Consider the following 18,993-nt stretch of genomic DNA (forward strand, 5'->3'; position numbering starts at 1 on the left):
GCGGAATTAGCGGTTGCCAGGGCTGCATCCGGTCTGCCCTGGCTGCGGGGCCGCGGTGGTGACAGTGACCATGGGTGGGCTCTGGCCTCGTGTGCTGGGGCTGCTCCCCATGCCGGGGGACCAGGAGGGACCTCAGCAAGGAAATGCTGCGTGGTGGCTGCGTGCCTGGTTCCTCGCTAACACAGGTGCCTGTGAACAGCCCCCTCGCATCGAGCAGCCCCCATGGTTGTGATTTCACATGCCAGAGTGCTCCCCGCGTGCCTCCTGTTGGGGCTGGTTGTTCCCAGCAGCTCTCCCACGCGTCGAGGTTACTGTACCTGAACGCAGGACTGTCTGCTCCTGGAGCTGCTGCGAGGCTGTGGAAGCATCCGCTCTCCTCTAATTGCACTTCGTTTAGTGTCGAGGTTTGTCGCCTCTTTTTTAATCGTTATTTTTTAATTTTTTACTTTCACTGGAGGTTTCCTTTTTAGCTCTGTCCTGCTGACCCCAGAGGACCACTGCTGTGATCCAGGTGCAGAGGTGAGACCTGGCACTACAGCAGAGGCAGTGCTGAAGTCAGCTCCAAGATTAGCGTTCAATTTGTAGCTCAGCTTGGTCACCAGCCTTGTGTCTGTGATGCTGAAAGTCCTCAGCAATTAGGGGGCTTCCACCCGGCAGCTTGTGGCAGTATTTCTGCATAGTGCAATCAAATGCTGGGTTTGTCCCTCCCGCCATCGCTGAGGACTTACCAGGGGGCTTCTGTCTGCTGCAATAATTTGCAGCATTGTTGCAAAACACGCAAACCTACAACTGCTCCCAACCGCACGCTGTTGTATAAAGCTTTAATTTGCTGGCCTGTCTCCCTGCGTTCAGCCTCCCGGTTTGGCTGGCTGTCAGCATCCTGGAGCTGATGGATGTTCTGCCTCCTGCTGAGCTGTGCTAGCAGCCCTCTCTTCCCCCAGGAGGTCCCTTCCCATGCTGGAAGTGCAGCTGGACATGTGCTGTGCAATGCTCGTGCTCTTGGAACGCTGCTTAATTCGTTTTTTTCTGGCTCTCAGTTTCTGCGATCAGTTTAGGAAACAGCTTTATAGTTTTCTTGGGGATTTTTGAGCAGTGGTTTAGGCAAAGAAGCTTATAAGTATCTTTGTTCTGTTTTTGTCCTTTTTCGTGCCCACCTCCCCTCAACACCGTTAGTATTTTCTCTCTTTCTGTCCTTCAAAATCAGGCTCTTTCCAAGGGTCTGGAAATATCCTAACAATTCTGTGAGTTCTTAGCTCTGGAAACCAAACTTCTTGGAAACCTTTCTTCTTCAGCCAAATGCACGGCTCGGCTGCGAGCTGCCTTGTCCTGCAGCTGTTTGCTGGTGCTGCTGAGCCCCGGCACACAGCTCTGGTGGAGCTGCAGCTGGTTTGCTCGGGCTCCTGCAGCCCCTGCCTGAGCAGCGCCGCAGGTTTCTGCTCGCTGGAGCCAGAGCTGCTTCAGGTAGAAATTCTCCTCCCAAACTGTATCCAGGATAACAAGGAAAGGAGAAACTTGATCTTGCTGGGAAGCATTGGTGCAAGTTGCCCCAGATCTGAGAGCTGTGCTGCAGCTGCCGTTAAAAGTGTGCGTTCTGGCAGGTCTGCGGGGAGTATCGGAGCTGCAGGACTCTGCCTCTCGTCGTTTGTAGGGTTTTCAATTCTTCACTTCCCCCATGACAGTGATGTTTCCCCAGACGCCTGTAATAGAGATAGCACTAAAGAAGAATTTAGGGCCAGTAAGCAGTCTTGCATTATGCAACAACAAATGGTAAAGGTTAATGTTTCATTTTGTTGGATATAAATGACTCAGGACGTTTGTAGCTCACCAGTGGGATTTGGTAACTTTATTATCATATAATAAGATTTACAAATTAACTGTCTAATTAGCGACCTGGGAAAGCTGCTGCTTGTACTGTAGTTTCTACGCTGACAAAGATGCAAAAACTCTGATGTGATGAAACCAAGCACGGCGTGGGAGTGCCCGCCCCAGCGGTGCTCCGTGGGGCTGCCAGTCCTGCTGCCGCGCTCGCAGGGGGGAAGCGCCCGCTCTCTTTACACTATCATGCACGAGTCACGGGAGGAAAGATCTACCACATCTTCTTGTGTCTGCCGGGTGAGATGCACGCCCATGAGTCGAGGCAGGATTACCTGCATAAGCTCCTGTACCTGATTAATTCTCTTGGATGGTTTTCTGCAGAGACTTAAATTCACCTAAGCATGCATGAACTGTTTGCATGGATTTTTTCAAGGCTTGCAGAGCTTCGTTTGAAGCGTTGGGTGCAAAGCCCACACCACTGCAGTCAGCAGAGAGCCACTTGCTTTGGATGCGTAGGCAAGCATTGCACTTCATCATCCTCAAATGGATTTTCCTTGCAATCTGTATTAATATTGATTGCTGAAGAACCTGCTACTCTTGCTAAATATTCGGTCGCCACAAAGGTGGCCTGCAGTGACTTTGAATATCATTTACTTAATTGAACTGTAGTATGGAATGTTTTCAGGACGCTGCAATCATTTTTCCACTTGGAGAGAAAATACTGCATTTCTAATACATTCTTTAGGTCCCTGCTCAAAGGGCAGGAGGTGTTAACTGGGTGTGTATATTTAATGCCTTCTTTAATAATTAAAACTCCTCAATAAAACCTTGAAAAAGTAAGGGGAGGTTGTAATGAGAATCTGGCATGCTTCTGAGCTTCTCAGGCATTGGCTTTCTAGTCTCTTACCGCTAGAAATGGGTATTTCACCTCTTCTGCTCATGCACGTGGAAAGGTGAAATGAATGTGTTCTGTTTTCACGGTTTCTGTCAAGGCAGGAGCGAATAGGTAGAGCAGGGCTTGTGTGTGCTTCACTCTTGCTTCAGCCATCCTCCCGGCTGTCTGTAAGGATCAGTCACTCAGTGTTCTCCTTTCCCTTACTTCTTTGGTATTCTGTCTTTGTTTCCCCTTATCACCTAACTTCTGCCTGACAGATCCTTCATGCACAGCAGTACTTAAGGCTTGAATTTTTTAATGCTTTGTTTTTAAACCAACTGCAATCAAACCCCACAGTTCCACCGATGTGCTGAACCTCCTGGCTGTGCGATGCAGGCTCCAGGGCCCGATGCATCTCTGTTAAGGTGCTGGCGCAGCGGGGCCCTGGTCTCGTCTGCCTGACGCAGGGGCTCCGGGAGCGTTGCTTCGAAACCAAAGCACCACGGGTTTCTGCCAGAGCAAAAATAGAAAGGTCAGATTTCTGACTTTCCATAAACTGAAGTCAAAGCCACAGCCTGCCCTCTCCCTGCTCAGGGAAGGTGTGTGTGAAAAGTAAAACAGAGAATACACAGAAATAGCTGATTTGGAGAAGTTCTCCTCTAGCCTGCCCTTACAAGGGGCAGAAGCCAACCTTGCTTTAGTCCCCGTGTACCTCGGGTGCTCGGGGCTGCTGGTGGCAGCGTCAGGGGAGGGCACTTGCTTCAGCATGGTACTGAATTGCAGGAAATTTGTCACCGCGTGCAGTGCTGGGTTAGGTGGGGTGAGCTTTGTGCTCGGGGTGGTGCTCCTGTTACTCAGGAGGGCTTTCCACAGAGCTGCCCCGGGGTTAGCTCAGCAAACTGGCCATGCACCGCGTTACGTGGGGCAGTTGAGAAAAGGAAGGAGTGGTTAGCCGATGGAAGGAGTGTGGCAAGAAAACCTGTTGCAATGCCCAGCAGCTTGCCGTGGTGGAAGAGGTGCAAGGTTGCTTCTCCCTGGGGCCCTGCAGGGCAGAGCGGGGCTGGCAGGGTGCACAGCAGTGTTGCTGAGAGCCCTGAAGGTAGGGCGAGCACACACACAACTGCTTTTTTTCTCCTCCAGCCACAGCCACCCCCAAAGGCAGGAAGGTTATTTTCCCCAGGCAGGAGCAAATGTCGCTGTCCCCAAAGTGCAAAAGCTGCTTAGGGGCTGGGGAAGGTGGAGCTCTGAAGGGCTGGCTTTTCTTTTTTTTTACCTACTCTTCAGGGTCAGGTTTGCATTCACCAGCCTATTTTATATGGCACAGAGGAATGGCATTCGGCAGGCCAGCCTGGTAAGCTTGCTTCTTCAGCCCAACCAAACCACCCCGTCTCTGCTGGGAACCTCCTGCAGCATCAGTGTGCAACTCCCGACAGTGCCCGCGCTCCAGCGTGTCAGGGAGGCTTATTGAGTTTATACACACACTTCAGGACAAATCTTTGCTAATAGAGTTCTAATTTCTTCCTTCCTGCTTCCCAGATGCTTCTGTCTGCGTATACAAATGACAGAAATGGTGAACAATGTTTTCAAGAAATGTTTATTTGCTCAGAAAAGCAAGCGAGAGGTCCTGTGAGGAAAGAGATCCTGGCAGCTGCTCTGCCTCTCCAACCTTCTGTGTTTGTTCTTTTCATAATGAAAAATGTGAAAAGGAAAATGAATTTAAAACTGTGTGTAGCAGGACACGTTAAGGGGATTGTGGGTTTAATGGGAAACGTCACTTGGTTTCTCCTTGTTCCTTAAGAACAATCCTATGTGGATGCAGTTGAGACCTGTTTCGTTGAGGTGTGCCTCAATTTGCTTTTTGTGCTCAATTTCTCAGAACCCTCTCAGCCAGCGCAGCTCGTCTGTTGTTGCTCTTGCTTTTGGCACAACTACAGCCCTTGGGAAAAGGATGTAGCAGCAAGAGAGCCCTGAGACACAGCTGAGCTCGGTGCCCAGGCTTTTCTCACACAAAGCACAGCCCGGCACGGCTCGGCTCTGCTAGGAAAACCAGCAGTCCTCGGGGCAGGGACCGGCTCCTGTGAGCGGTGCTGCCCGCGGCAGTGGCTGGTGCGGGTGGCCCCTGGGTGTCTGTTGCTGCAAATGAGGTGTGCACGTGGCTTGGGGGGAAAATTAGCCTTTAAGTATAGAGCGTTGGCTGCACAGACTGCAAAACACTGCCGGCAGCTTCAGATTAGCGTGCGCTGTCAGGGTTTGCTGGTTTAAGGGATGTGGATTTAGCTCCGGATACTCACGCTTGAAAGTCTGGGTGATGGCACGTTGGGATTAATTTACTGCGCTGCTCCCAGAAGATTGACTTTGTCATCTACGTGCGTGTGTGAGGAGGGAGAAGAGGGAGAAGTACGTGTCTTCTGGTCTGGCAAATGGAGGCTGTGGAGTTACTAAAGAAAAGCAGAGCTGTGGGAGGAAAATTGCCCACCTGTTCTCGTCGGTACAGGCTTCCATTTTTGGACACATGAACTTTTCAGCTCAGATATCCACGTATGCCAGTTACTCCCTCTTCTCATACATGGGGGTGACCTCAGCGCGTTTTCAGCAAGTGACAAGGAGCTCAAAGTGAACGTAAGGGTCCCCAGCCCTTCTCTGATGTTGGTTCAACATTTTGCTTCTGCTTAGTTTTACTGAAATGCCTGGTCCATTTGACAGTAGTCGATAAGGAAATCTGTAGCAGAATTTTAAATCTTAAAAAAAAAAAACAAAAAAACACTGCCTAGAGTCCTAGATGTCTCTTCTCATAAATCTACCTAATTGCTTTTTATTTTTTCAGTTCTGGATTCATGTGGTGCAAAATCTCAACGTGCCACTGATGCTGTCCCTGTCTTCTCTCTACAGTTTGCTGCTTCGTCGTGCACAAGCGGTGCCATGAGTTCGTCACCTTCTCATGCCCTGGCGCTGATAAAGGCCCTGCCTCTGATGTAAGTAACGGCCCAGTGCCACGAGTGGTGTTTGGGTCGTTTTGTTTCACAGCGCTTTGGAGAAGGCATTCCTCTGGCTTTCTGGGCTGACGACACTTCAGTGACGCTATTTCACGTGCGCCTCTAATTCACTGTTATCATAGCTGTGTGGGCTCCCACATATTTTGAAACACTCAAAATATTTTCAAATCCCCCAATAACTTGCTCTCAGCAGCTCAGGGAGAATGTGCAGGAATCCAGAGACTTTTCAGTCTGGGACAACAGCCGAGAGCCTTACCCTGTCTCCCCTGAGTGACAGCCTCAGCTTTCCCATCGAGGGGCTGCCAGGAGAAGTGATGTTTTATGTTTCGGGTTAATTAACAAGCACAAAGCACTGACCACTAAAAAGATGTATTTATCTTCCCGTGGATGACTTTAGCCAATGTGCCCTGAGCTGAAGAATGCTCTCTCTTCTGGCAAGGCTTGGCTCAATGTGTTGATCAATTCCTTTTGTCATAAGTGGTATACCTGGAAGAATTGGCTGTCATTTAAAAGGTGCTTACTGTGCTGGAGTTAAAAGATGCTTACTAGACTGGAGTCAGCCTCAGGAAATATGCCTGTCCTTGTTCCTCCTCAGCTCATTACTTTTTTTTGAAGGCATCACTGCCCCGCATTGTTATTTAGGTGTTGGTTCTTTGCTGCCCTGTGTTTGTTCAGCGTTAGCGTTCCCCGTGGCCGCAGCTCTCAGCTGCTCGTGTGCAGGTTCCCCGGTGCCAACCTGGGGCCCTTATCAGGAAAAGCAGGCGTCGCTTTTTCAAGACTGTTCCGTATCATCTTGCAGGTTTAATTAAGCCGATACATATGTTTGTTGGTCTTCTCAGGAAAAAACCTGAAGACACATGTCGTGCTTGCTTGTGATTTGCATGGTGGGTGTTGCCTCCCAGGCTCTGACTCCCTCAGACAGAAAACACAAAACTCACAAGGCAGCATCATCAAGGACAAAAAAAAAAAATACTGGAAAATACCAGTTTAGATGTGACTTTCAGAAAGCAATAGTGATGTTCCTTTAAACCAAATACATAAAGCAAACACAACCAAAAATGCAGAACGCCCCCCCTCCCCTCGCCCCCTCCCAAGCCAGCTGACTTTAAGTCCCCATCCTTATTTTCACAAGGGTGTAATTTTCTGGTGGATCCCAGTGCTTTCGGGGGCGAGTGACAGAGCTGGAGTAGCAAAGCAGAGCTCACTCAAACCTCTCTGCATGGCTCTGCCAGCGCGTTTCAGGTCTGTCTGGCAGTTTGTGTGTTTTACCGTGGAAACTGGCTAATTTGGGGAACTGCTAGGAGAAAAGAGATTGAATTGGGGAAACTACAGTGCACCAGAACTCTCACCCTTAAAAATAGAACCAGTGGGAGCAGGAAGTGCAGCACACAGCTGAAGGTGGGGGCTACACACACGTTGTCAGTCGCCTTGCCCGGAATGGGGTTGGTGCTGGGATCTGGGGAAGTGCCACTCGCCCGGCTGGCAGAGAGGGGCAGACCGGGGCAGGGCGCAGGACAAGTGCTGTGGGTCTGGGGGTGTTTGAAGCTGGGACATGTCCTGCCCGGCCCTGGACTCGGGGCTCTTCCCTGGCCCACAGGAGATGTCTGCAGGGGAGACAGAGTCTGTTTGTGCCGGTGGGACAGAGTCTGGGGGGGCACGGAGAAGGCTGAGCGTCAGTCAAGGTGTTCTGGGATCCTTTGCCAGAGCTGCCTTGCTTTTCTGCCAAACCAGAATCCAGGCTTGCTATCTCCCCCTTCTGCCTGACTTCTGTATGAGTTTACTGGGTTTAGAGCAGTCCTGGCTGGGCTTTGGTCCCAAAGAACCAGCAGGGCAGCTCCATCACAGAGCTGGCATCAGGGACCCTGGCAGCGGTGATGGGTGGGCTGCTGCCTGACACCCCCCGGCCCCAAAACTGCTCTGGAGGCTGCTCACTGTGCCTCCAGCAGAGCAGTGACTTTGTCCCAGTGCCCAGCCTGCTCCATGTGTACAGTCTTTCAGGTCAGACTGCATTTCTGCATCAGCATATGGGGGTCAGGAGCTGGAATTTCACAGATTTCTTGGGGCGTGTTTGCTCGCAGCTCCTCAGCCTCAAGCTGCACAGCACAGTGCCCTCCAGTGTGCTGAAGCCTTCCTGACAGTGCACCTCGCTCCCAGGGAGGCTGCTCGGCAGAGCGGTGTCAGTGTGCTGTCGGTGAAGGAAGAGGCAAATGCAGCTCCTGGGTGTTCCCAGGGCTGAGGGCAGGGAAGCTGCCCTGCTTGGTGCCCCCCAGTTCTCTGGGCTGAGAGCTGGGTGCTGGGAGCACTGCTCTGAGGCTTCTTGGTTAAGGGCGGTCAGGAGCGTGCTTTGAAGCATGCAGGGCATTAATCCCGTGAGTAGCAAGCCCTTCTTTTACAACATCTCTTGCAGTGGCCGTTAGCTCGGCTCTCCTCATGCAGAAACTCTGCCAGAGGCTGCGCTGCTGGGACGTGGTGCTCGTTGCTCTCCTGGGCTGCACGGTGGGACTCGTGTGAGCTTTGATAAGCCCACTTTTATTTCCACTTCCCAACAGACAATTAGTCAAGGTACTCAGTGTTGTTTTTTTAAATCCCCCCCAGCACTTTGCATACGGCTATTGCTTTTCTCACGGAAGGCTCTCAGCTCCCCAGGGACTGCTGCTAATTGCAGCCTATTGGTAGCTATTGAACCTTACAAATCAGTTAGTGGAGGGGAAAAGGAGATGCGGTAGAGATGCTAACCTAAGGGAGACTGGTGCGTCCCCAAATGCTCTGGTCCTGAGGACTGCTGCTCCGTGGCACTTCTGTATGAGGAGGAGGGTCTGGAGCAGCTGCTGTGCCCATCTGACCACACTGGCCTCGGGGCAGCCCGCAGCATTATTCCCAGCCCCAGTGGCAGACGTGCCCCTGGCCCGAGCCCTGGCAGTGCTGTGACAGGCTTTGCAGCGTGCAATTTCTCTGCAGCATGCTGCAATTAAGCCCGTGGTGACGAAGAGGGGGCGAGGTCTTCCTCCCTTGCACGGGGAGGTCTCTGCTCACCCACCGGGCTTCCTGTGCCGCTGGGAGGATGCCGAGGAGGCTGGGGGGGGCTGGGGGTGTGTGAGTGCAGGAGGCCCCGGGGGCTCTGAGTCACCCCCGGAGGCACCCGCTGCCTCTGGAGCCTGGGCTCTGATGCTTGTCGTTGAAATAGCACTGAATTTATGTGGCTAAAAAACAGTGCAAATGGTCCCCCTCTGCTTCACCTGCCCGAGGGTCTTGGTGTCGGGGCCAAGGGGCATTGGGAAGCTTCTCTGCCTGCTCCGACTGTGTCGGGTGGCCCAGCCCAGGGGTCCCCCAGCACCTTCCTGTCCTGGCGCTCTGTGCTCGGGCAGGGGAGCAGGAACATCCCCCGGCTTCTGGGAGAAGCATAGCCCAGCCTTCTGCCCTTGACACCCAGCTCTTTTTTACATTATGGTCTTTATACTTTATCTTCTTAAAAGTCTGTTAATAAATGAGGGAAAACCTTTTCATCCCAGCACAGGAATGTGCTCTTCTGTATGCGCTCTCCTGTGCCAGAATTCAGCAGGCAGGTAAAGCAGCAGAGCTGCTGCCACCAGCGGTCCCCCTGCTGCCACCCTGTGCTTGCCCAGGGCCACTCGTGAGCAGCCAGCACGGTGGAGGCTTTGCAGGGCCCTTCACTGCTCAGTAGTGTCATGCTGTGAGATTCCTTCCAGCTGTCGGCTGAGCTCCAACGCGGGCACTTTCTCTCCTCTGTTTTGTCATCTACAACTCATAAAGAAAATGGCAGCAAGACCCACTTGTACCCTGCAGACCCGGCTCAGGCTACGAGATGTATGTCATATATCTAAAAATATATACGTTTAGGTATATATTTAGATATCTGTGTGTGCAGAGATGAAATCTATGAGGCTGCTGTAGCTGGAGGAGGAGATGCTGCTTGAGCAGAGCCTGGAGGCTCCCGTCCCGTCTGCCTGCAGCAGCAGGTGCTGGCTGCTCTGGCTGCAGTGGCTGAGGCTGGGCGCTGAGCATGACATGGGTTTGGCTGGGGGTCAGGGCAGGACCCCAGCACTTTGTTCCCAATGGCCTGGACATGCCTGGAGCACTGATGCAGAGTGTGGTCCTGTGTTCTGGATGGTGCTAGAGGGGGCCTGCTTGCTTTTCTCCAGCTAAGCATAAAGCTAAAGCCCATCTGGCTCTGGGTGCTGACTTAAGGTCTGTTTGCTTGAGGTCTGGGGGCTGCAAATAAGCGCCAGGCGGCATGAACAAGTGGCTAGGGCTGCTGGGAGCCACAAACTGTCCCCCAGGTGCTGGCCTCTTGCCCCTGCTGCAGCCCCAGCCCCAGGGCACTGTGTGGGGCTCACAGGTGGCAGAGCTGAAAACTGCCCGACGTGGTGCCAAAGTGGCAGAAAGGTGCCAGCAAACGCGACTGCAGCTGAGGGAGATGGAACGAAGGATCCTGAAATGCTGAAACCACTTAACCTTGTTCAAGGAAAATGGGCTTTGGCAGTGGGAGAGCTGCGAGCCAGATGCCACCTCCTGAGCCGCGCGCGGGAGCTGGGCAGCCTGCCCACGCAGGCACCGCTTCCTCGTCCTCGCTCATCATCTGGACAGCAGCTCGCAGCAGGCAGCAAAGGCAGCAGGTGCCAGGGAGATGTTTTTCCCATTTCTGTGAGGTTTTGGCTGGGGGTCGATGTCCTGCTTTCTCCCCACCAGCCCTGCCCAAGCTGGAGGGAGCAAGGAGAAACGAGGAGCATCTGCCAGCCTGGTCCCGGCCCCAGCGTGCAGCCCCCTTGGCCAGTTGATTACCAGCAGTTTGCCTCCACGTCCGACTGTGGGTTAACTATGGGCAGCCTCTGCCTGGAAAGGGAAGGGTCTAACTTAAATCTGAACTGTCACATTTTTAGAGGTGCCACTTGGCACCAGGACATGCCTAAAGGCCCTGGATCACATTATCTGTTGCTTGCTGTTATTGCTCAGTAAGTGTTGCCACTGTGGCTCCTCAAACAGACATGTAAAGGCTGCCCAGCTGGTGTTAGTTCATTTTAATCCATTATTTCCAAAAATGGAGAGAGGAATGCAGATGCTTGAGACTTAAAATAAGGAGCAAAACTGGCCCTTTTGTACCTGGATGTTATTCTGTGAATCTCTGGGCGATCCTCTGTTTTGTACTCCTGGATGGCTGTCAGGCAGGATTTAACAGGGAGATGCATGCAGGGCAAACTTTATTCCTTCTGCACTGGCAATCAAGCTTCTTGCAGCAATCTAATCCTTAAGAAGCTTTGAATCAGGAGACAGAAAACTGCTTTGGCAAACAACAATGCCCTGTCTACATTGGGAATCATCTGGGGACAGGGCTTCCTTCTGAACTAATGCAAAGCTTGAGTTTTCCTCTGCTGTGTTGTCGCTAATAACCATGGCATGAGTCTAGAGCGACCTGTAATTATGTTAAACACTGATAGAATCTAGGTTGTAACAATTTTAGCTATGTTTTTTTTTTTTTGGTCTGTGGAGCAATCTGGTAACTGTCATTCCTTTCACAAATACTAATATCCAATTAAATCTTGCAGAAAGAATGAGTTTAATTTATCACATTTGTTTAAACCTTACAGTATGTTCTTCATTACAGTGGGACACGTGATTTTGCTGAGCTGGCGAGGGAAGAGCTCCACTCCCCGAGATGGCATCCCCATGCTCAGCATCTGCAGGGGTGGCACGGAGCAGCAGCTGACAGGGGCTGTGCTGTCGGAGGCTGCAGACACGGGGTGCAGCCGTTTCAGCCAGGTCCTGGGCTGGTCTGGGGATTGTAAGCCCAGCTGGCTGCTGGTTCTCATCCCCAGAGCTGCTGTATGCTGGTATGCTGGCCACAGAGCCCATGGAAAAATATATTTTAAAGCATCCTGACTTTTCTCTGTATCTTTTAGTACTTCGTAGTTACTTCAGGATCAATGAAAAAAAACATTTTGCATCCTGTGAAGTGCTTGTGGTACATGTGGATGCTTAGTTCTAAGCAGCTGGGTGATATTAGTTACTTAAAACTATTGTCTGTTCAAAGCCAAGTATGTGCTGAAGTGTTCTATGGGACGGTGGCTTGTGCATGTCTCAGGCATATGGCCCTGGGAGGAGGCTGACATTTTCCACTTTTCAGAGCGTAACAAAACTGGAGAGCAGTGAAATGTCAAAGTCTTTCTGTTATCATTGACTAGTCCTGCTTTGGAGCAGTTTTCTGTTTGATCTGGTTGTGTTTGAACCTCCTGGAGGAACGTGCATGTGTTTAACCTTGCAAAGCCTACAGAGTATGAGTCTTCCACCCAGGAGAGGAGGACTAATTATACAGAGATGATAGCGCTTTTAAGTAATAAAAAAAAAAAAAAAAAAAAAAAAAAAAAAAAAAAAAAAAAAAAAAAAAAAGGCTTCTCACAATGGAGCCTGAAGCTCTGGATACAAATGCTGGTACTGAAGCTGCTGGGGCTGCTTTCATGCTAGGTTGGTCCTAAGTCACGGCAGGATTTTTTTGATTTTGATGTCTGGAGATGTTCCAGTGGGTCTGTGTTTTGGCCATCAACATTGCTGAGGACAGTACGTTTGTTATGCAGCTGAGTAGCTGAAGACAGCGGCGCTTTTGCCATTTACTTCTGTAATTCAGCCCAAATGTGCCCCGTGTTGGGCTTTGGGGGTACTGATGCTTACAGCCACACGTTGTGCCCGTGCTGCACTGTGCTCAAACTGCTGCCTGCTTGCGTTCCTGCTGAAGGTTTTAGCTTTGCCATAGTTTTCATGTTAATGTGGTTGAAACCCTTATTAACACAAACGAATTAAGCTGCGCTGTTCTTTATTACAAGCTCTGACACTCCTGTGTTCTCCTGTTTGCAGGAGGCAGAGTTAGCATGCCCATTCAAGCTGAAGTTTTCTGAAATATGGCAAGGTCTTCAGGAGCTGAAATCAGGCATGTATAATGTAATGCAGTTGGCAAACCTAATTATAGTCAGAGCTATTAGTAGAATGCATAATTATTTAAATTGTAGACAAAATAATCATGAAAATGACCTTCTTTGCATTATCCTGTTAAAGGTCATCTAATCAAGATGCATTAATAAATATCCGAGTTGCTCCAGGAAGATAACAGGCCACTGTAGCTTCATTTTGATTTTGCTTTTAATTTTTCCAGCACTTGCAGCTTTAGGATAGGATAGGATAGGATATCTGCAGTGCTGCCGGTGCAGCACCCATGGCCAGTCCACACTCTCTGCTTGCTGGAGGCAGAACCATTTCATCTTTGCCTTGGACTCCTTTTGTGAAAAGACCCCAAATTGGGTGTGCGTACTGAAAAATGTGTTGTCATTTACTTTTAGAAGAAGATAGAAGCTTCATGGGGAATGCTAGAGCTGTGGCCCTCCTGGTGCTTCCAGCGTCAGTGTCAGTGGGTGCTCCTTGTCCTGCATATGCCTGTTGCTTTGTGCTTTCTATCAGCAGCTGCCATGCCAGCACTTGTAGCAGGGGCAGGGGATGTTCCTCCACTTGCCAAAGCTTGCATTATTCTTTGGAGCATCTGGGTAAACGTGTGATGGCAACAATTAGCAGCGAGCTCTCAGCGGCAGCAGAAGCAGACGCCGCCTGTGCTGCCCGAGAACCAGCAGCTCCTTCAGGTTTCTGCTCTCCGGGCTGCGTCCAGGCAGTGGGGGCTGCAGCCAGCCCCTCCGTGCGGGACGACAGAGCCTCGCCACAACTTGCTGCTCGCTTTCATTGTGCTAATTAACTTCTCCAGCTCTCGGCGGGTGCCATCTGCCCCTCGTGCGAGGGCACATGCTGGCTCCTCCTGCAGGCGCTGCGGGCGCAGACGGCCGGTGACAGTTCCTGTGGGATGAAGATGTATCGGCGCTGCTCCCTCCCAGCACCTTCTGCTGCTTCCCTGGCTCCGCCAGAGCCGAGTTCGTTCGCCTGCCAGTTTGCACTTGTCTTCAGCCCTGCAGTTTGAAAAGCTCTTCTCTCGTTTCCTCGTGGAGCTGTGTGTGTGTCTCGTTATGTCTGTTAAGATTGCAGCCTCCCGTTAAATGACTGGGTGGGAGACTGAGGTTGGGTCTGCGCCCTGCCTGCAGCCCCAGAGACCTCCTGGCTTGGTTTGTGCAGAGAAAAACAATCTGGGGGGCAGAAGGGGATGGTGGCGTATGTGCCCACCTGAGCAGCATTGGTGAGGGGCATCCAGAAGCCCCGTGTCGGGCAGGCTGGGGTGGTTCGGAGGCCTCCCAGTGCCATCGGGCAGTCTCCAAGCAGCAGCCTGTGCAGACAGGGCTGGGGGAGCCTGCTCCGTGCAGCTAGCTTAAACAGGAACAGTGGCTCTCACACCATGTGAACGATAATAAACATTTTTAAATAATGCTGAGATGCTCGTGCTGCTTGGGGAAAAAAACAGAGCTTGTCTTTTTGCTGCTCGGTAAGCAGAGTGTATTTTATTCAGTGTTGGCAGCAGCAAGAGAAGAATAACTGTCATCTGCGTCCCTTTGTGGTTGTCTGACTAGCAGATGAGATCTTTTGTCAATAAAAATGTATTAAGTTGCTGCAAGCTGCCAAGGAAAGCTGCCAAGGGCAGGTTCTACCTGCGGCCATGTGTTTGATGCCGAAGCAGCACCAGCTGCGATGCTCGCGGCCATGCCTGCTCAGCCAAGCCCCCGGCCCTCCAGTGCCAAGGCCTGGTCTGGCTGCAGTGCTGCGAAGGACAGAAGAGCAAAAGAGCCGGAGGCTGGGGATGAGCAGCTCAGGGCTGGGATGGAGCCTGGGCGCAGGCAGGCGCGGAGCTGCGCCGTGCACAGCCCGTCCTCAGCAGAAGCGCCGGTCCCCACTGGGGTGGCCGCAGTTGTCTTCAGTCTGTTGCCCCCCGGCTGCATCTGGGTTTCTCCAGCAAGAACGTGTGCAGGAGGAGGATGCTCCTGGAGCTTTCTCGTTAGTGTTCCCGATGCCTCACACACAGTTATCCTCCCTGGAGGGAGCGCAGGCTTTGCTTTCCAGTGTCACCTTCAGAGTCGCTGCTAGGTCGCTCCTGTGCCTCTGCTGTGAGCTGCTCGTTATGTACCACGGGGGACTTTCCCCGGGGGAAATGCGGGACCAAAATGCCAGGTTTTTGATTTCATGTCCGCGGGTTGGGATTCATTAGGTGCAGACAGCAAGCTGTCACCGTGTTGTACGCGCTCTGCTATTAAGCTGCCTAAATTGCTATGAAATTCACTTGAAAATAGTCTCTTCACATGAGCTGCGTTAATTCTTCTTCAGCAGCGATAATTTACGGCTTTCTCTGCAATGAGATATGGAAAGCAGGGGCACATAATTTTGGAGCAAACCTGAGTGGCTGTTCTGTAGAGTCCAGCAGATTTTGTCAGTACAAAGGATTAAAATAGCATCACCATCCTCAGCCTGGATGCCTGCATCCCCGAGGAGAGGAGATGGCTGCGCGCTGCTGAAGGACAAACGGTGCCGTGGCGTGGGAGAAAGCCACGGGAGCTGGGCCTGGGATTTTTATTATTTTATTTTTTTTTATCGTCATGAGGAAAACAAAGAAACCTAAGTGCCCTTCATGTGTGACTTATTTTAAAGATGAACCCAAGTGAGCTGGATATGTTTTTAAAGTATTTTATGGCTCAGGCTTCTGGGCCCAAGAAAGGCTTTGGTCCCCCCCAACCTCTCACCTTCTCCCTGTTGAAGCCAAAGGCATTTCCTGATCTATGTCTCCTCTTAGCCAGGCAAAGCTGAATTTACTGTAGAAGGAAATATAAGCCCAAACAGCATCCAGTGCAGTGTTTGCAGTTCTGGGTGCAACAAAGGTGCTCTGCTCACACCCTGTTCGTGCCCTGGTGCTGGGTCTCTGCTGCGGTGCTGTCCTGGCAGAGCCCCCGGTACCTGCCAGGAGCTGCGGGTGAGTTGTCAGAAGTTGTCAGATGGTCGCTGCTCCCAGCTGCCGCCCGCACGCCCGTGGAGAGCAGCGGCTCCTACAGCAGCCCCCATGGGAAGGCACGTCCCGCAGCGAGGCAGTCATCCAGCGGGCTCGGTGCTGGGTACGACCCTGACGAGAGGCAGAGGTGACGACTGAGATCTCTGCAAGTCCGAGATGCAGTTCTGCAGTAGCTCATCGCACACCAGAAGCCTGCTGTCAAGCCGAGAAGCAGGAGCCTCTCTGATGGGTAGGGACCTGCCGGTACCGCTCAGAGCCAGCAGCTGCTCCTCTTGTTCCCTGGCGCACGTGCTGACCTGCTCATTTCAGCTCCCGTCCTCGGGACATGCAGGCATCTCTCTGCGTGGAGGATGACAGATCTGTGGCAGTGCTGATGAGAAAGGTCAGAGCTTCTCGGTGCAGTAAAACACTCTTAATGGCATTTTCTAATTCTGCTCCAAAGAAAGCTTTTTCTGTCCTGTTCTTTGGGGACCGTGCTGCTCTGGTAGGAGTGAAGGAGGAGCAGATTTTCTTTTCTTGGCAAACTTCGTTTTAACTGTTCTTGTTTTAAGTCTCTCAGCATCTGCATACGCAATGATCTCGTCATCTCTGTCTCTGCGGTACAAAAATAGGCTCTTTGTGTAAAGACTTCAGCCTTGATGGAAAATGATACCCAGAATTTCCAGGTTCTGGCACGTTCCACCACACCAGTGAGGGTGAGGCAGGTCCCTCCCGCTCCCTTGTGCTCAGGGAGCAGCCGTACATTCCCCGAGCCCGTTCCTCCGTCACCCTCGTGCCCTGCTGGGCTCCAGCCCTCGGCTGCCTCCAGCTGCCAGGTCTCTGCAAACCAGCCCCTCGGGTGTGGGCAGCAGCGGGTGAAGCCCCAAATGCCCCAGTGATGGATCTGGCATCCTCTAAGCAGAGGATCCCTGCCCCGCAGCCTCGGGATGCTGGGGGCTGTTCGGAGATGCTGTGGCTGTTCCACAGCAGCACGTCTTGCCGCTGAAGCGCTGCTCGCTGCGTGCCTGGATTGCCTCTCTCTGACTTCTTTGAAACTCCCAGTTCCAGGGGGAATTTAAAGTCGTTTGCATGAGGTGGAAACTGCCTCACTTTGCATTAAGCTTGTGTTTTTTATGAATGACTAAAGCTTTCATTTGCCTAAACAGGAATATCTCTATCTAGAAGGGAACGCAGCAATTGGAGTGCTTGGGGGCGATTCCTCCCCGTGCCACACGCTGCGGTTTGGCAGGCCTGTGGCTCGTGCTCGAGGTGCCCAGGTGCTGCTGGCATCGCCCCGGTGCCATGAGAGCAGGGATGGGCGGCCAATGCCCCCCAGCTGGGGCTGCTCGGACCCAGGGGTAGCCCTAACATCAAGGCTTAGGTTTTCTGTGCTCACTTGCGTCTCTGGGGAATGTAAAAGGCTCTTGAAGGTACGCTGCTACTTACCAAACTGTCTTTTTGGTAGCTGGAGGTTGTCAGGAGATGGGTGAATTGTGAACCCTCTTCTCAGGCCTCCTGTCACACAGCTGACAGGTGAGCTGCTGGGAGGAGGCATCCTGCATTCGGTATCAACAAGAGGTTTGCTTCGGGTAAAACGTGAGAGATTTCCAGCTTCAAGTGCCATAAATTTGCTGCAGCTTGTACCTAATCCCTTGCACTTAGCAGGTTGAATTAAATGAAGCTCAATTGCTTGTCCGTCTTTCTGGTATCGCTCAAGTTATCTGTGACGTTGAGAAATAATAGAGAATATTAGTGGTTAATGCAGCTGAAAGCTTTGGTGCAAGAGTGGTAGGAAAATTAATTTAAGGGGAAGGTACTGTACTGGCAGCTATGTCATGCTAGGCTCTGACTCCGCTCTTTATTTATTTACTTAGCCTATAGTGTCCCAAAGAGGTGACTTTCCTAATGCCTGGGCACCTTTCCAGGCCATTAGAAAGCCAGTCAGCTCAAATGACTGAGCCAGGAGCTGTGCCTCATCCCTAACCTCTAAACAATTAACCTGAGATGAAATTAAGCCAGCCGGCACTTGCCGTGGTCTCGCCCTTGCTTCAGCTCTGCTCCCAGAGTCTGAGGAGAGAGGTTTTTAAATGTGACCCCCCTCAGGTTGGGGGCGTTTTGCTGAGAGCCTCTTGGCTGCCAGGGACCCTTTTTGGCAGGGCAGTGGGAGGCAGGGGGGGCCTTGGGGCCGGACCCCCACTGAGGCACCAGGGTCACCGTGGGAGCTGGTGCTGGCAGGGCGAGGACGTGCTGCTCGCAGAGCCCAGGAAAGGCAGGGGCTGGGGCGTCCTGGTGCTCAGGGCTCCCTGAAAGCAGGGCCCTGCTTGCAAGGCTGCACAAAACTGCAAAGGGGCTGCAGTAAACCATTGGCTTGGCATGCAGTGCTGCAGGAGCATCAGCAGTTGGCTTTAAGGAAGCTCCAGATATTGGAAGTGCTCCTTACGCTGCTCAACTCCCCCAAAACATGCTGGGGAGGGTGGGGTATCATGGCACAAAGAAGTTTACTGGGTGGTCTTAGTACAGATGGACATCACAGGTGCTTTTTCTTGCTTTATCCCACTGGGTTGACGTGCATTTTGGGCGGTGTCCAGGCCTTCTCTTGGTTCTCTACATACCAATTTCACCTGGTGTTTGCTGTGCTGAGACCAAGTTATTCAAAAACAATAAATCCCTAAACAAGCCAATGCCTTGCTTTTTCATTGTTATAGCAACACAGAGAGAGAGTAATAACGCTGGATCTTGGCTGCTGGAAAAGGTCCACATCAGTCGGTGGCTGCTGACTGAAGTCCATTAACGGCACCTCTGAAGCCAGCTGGCATGCGGAACACAGAGAACAGAGGTTCCCTGCCAGCATTTGATGCGAGTTTATAATCTTTTTCTTCTGTTTTCCTCCTAGGATCCCCGGAGCAAACACAAGTTTAAAATCCACACGTATTCCAGCCCCACCTTCTGTGACCACTGCGGGTCGTTGCTGTACGGGCTCATTCACCAGGGGATGAAATGTGACAGTAAGTGCTGGAACCGGCGGCTGCAGTTGCAGCAGAGGAGGCAGAGCAAGGGGTGGGGGGGCCTCACCTGGCGGCAGGGTCTGGGGGTGCCACTGGTACCCAGAGAGCAGGGGTGGAGGTACCCAGTCCGCTCCAGCACTTGGGTCTGCAGAAGCCCTACCTCAGGCACGGGAGCAGCTGGGGAGTTACACGGAGAGAAGATGGGGGATGGAGGAAGAGGGGGGATAGGGAGAGAGATGAGTTATTTTCCAAGTCAATCTTGTACATTCCTATTTAAAATGACTGTGACTATGCAGCGTCTGCTTACATGCTTACGCCGTCTGCGGGGAACAGCATACTCTGGTGCTCACCATGTGCTGGTTTTCTCATAAATATAGAAGCTTGCTGACTGTTATG

The 18,993-nt window shown here is 51.9% G+C and overlaps 1 protein-coding gene across 2 annotated transcripts in view; it reads left to right on the top strand.

The window, feature by feature from the left end:
- The window catches only part of PRKCB (protein kinase C beta), a gene marked incomplete at its 3' end in the record, with an annotated part of 112,818 nt that overhangs the window by 40,870 nt on the left and 52,955 nt on the right, over nucleotides 1-18,993 (top strand). For both annotated transcript variants that reach the window (XM_084295726.1, XM_084295725.1), the window contains exons 3-4: nucleotides 5,579-5,661; nucleotides 18,486-18,597. In XM_084295726.1, the coding sequence (XP_084151852.1) occupies nucleotides 5,579-5,661; nucleotides 18,486-18,597 (195 nt within the window). The remainder of the gene's footprint in view (nucleotides 1-5,578; nucleotides 5,662-18,485; nucleotides 18,598-18,993) is intronic.

The sequence above is a fragment of the Netta rufina genome (genome assembly GCF_964035555.1).
Source record: "Netta rufina genome assembly, chromosome: 15".
NCBI lineage: Eukaryota > Metazoa > Chordata > Aves > Anseriformes > Anatidae > Netta > Netta rufina.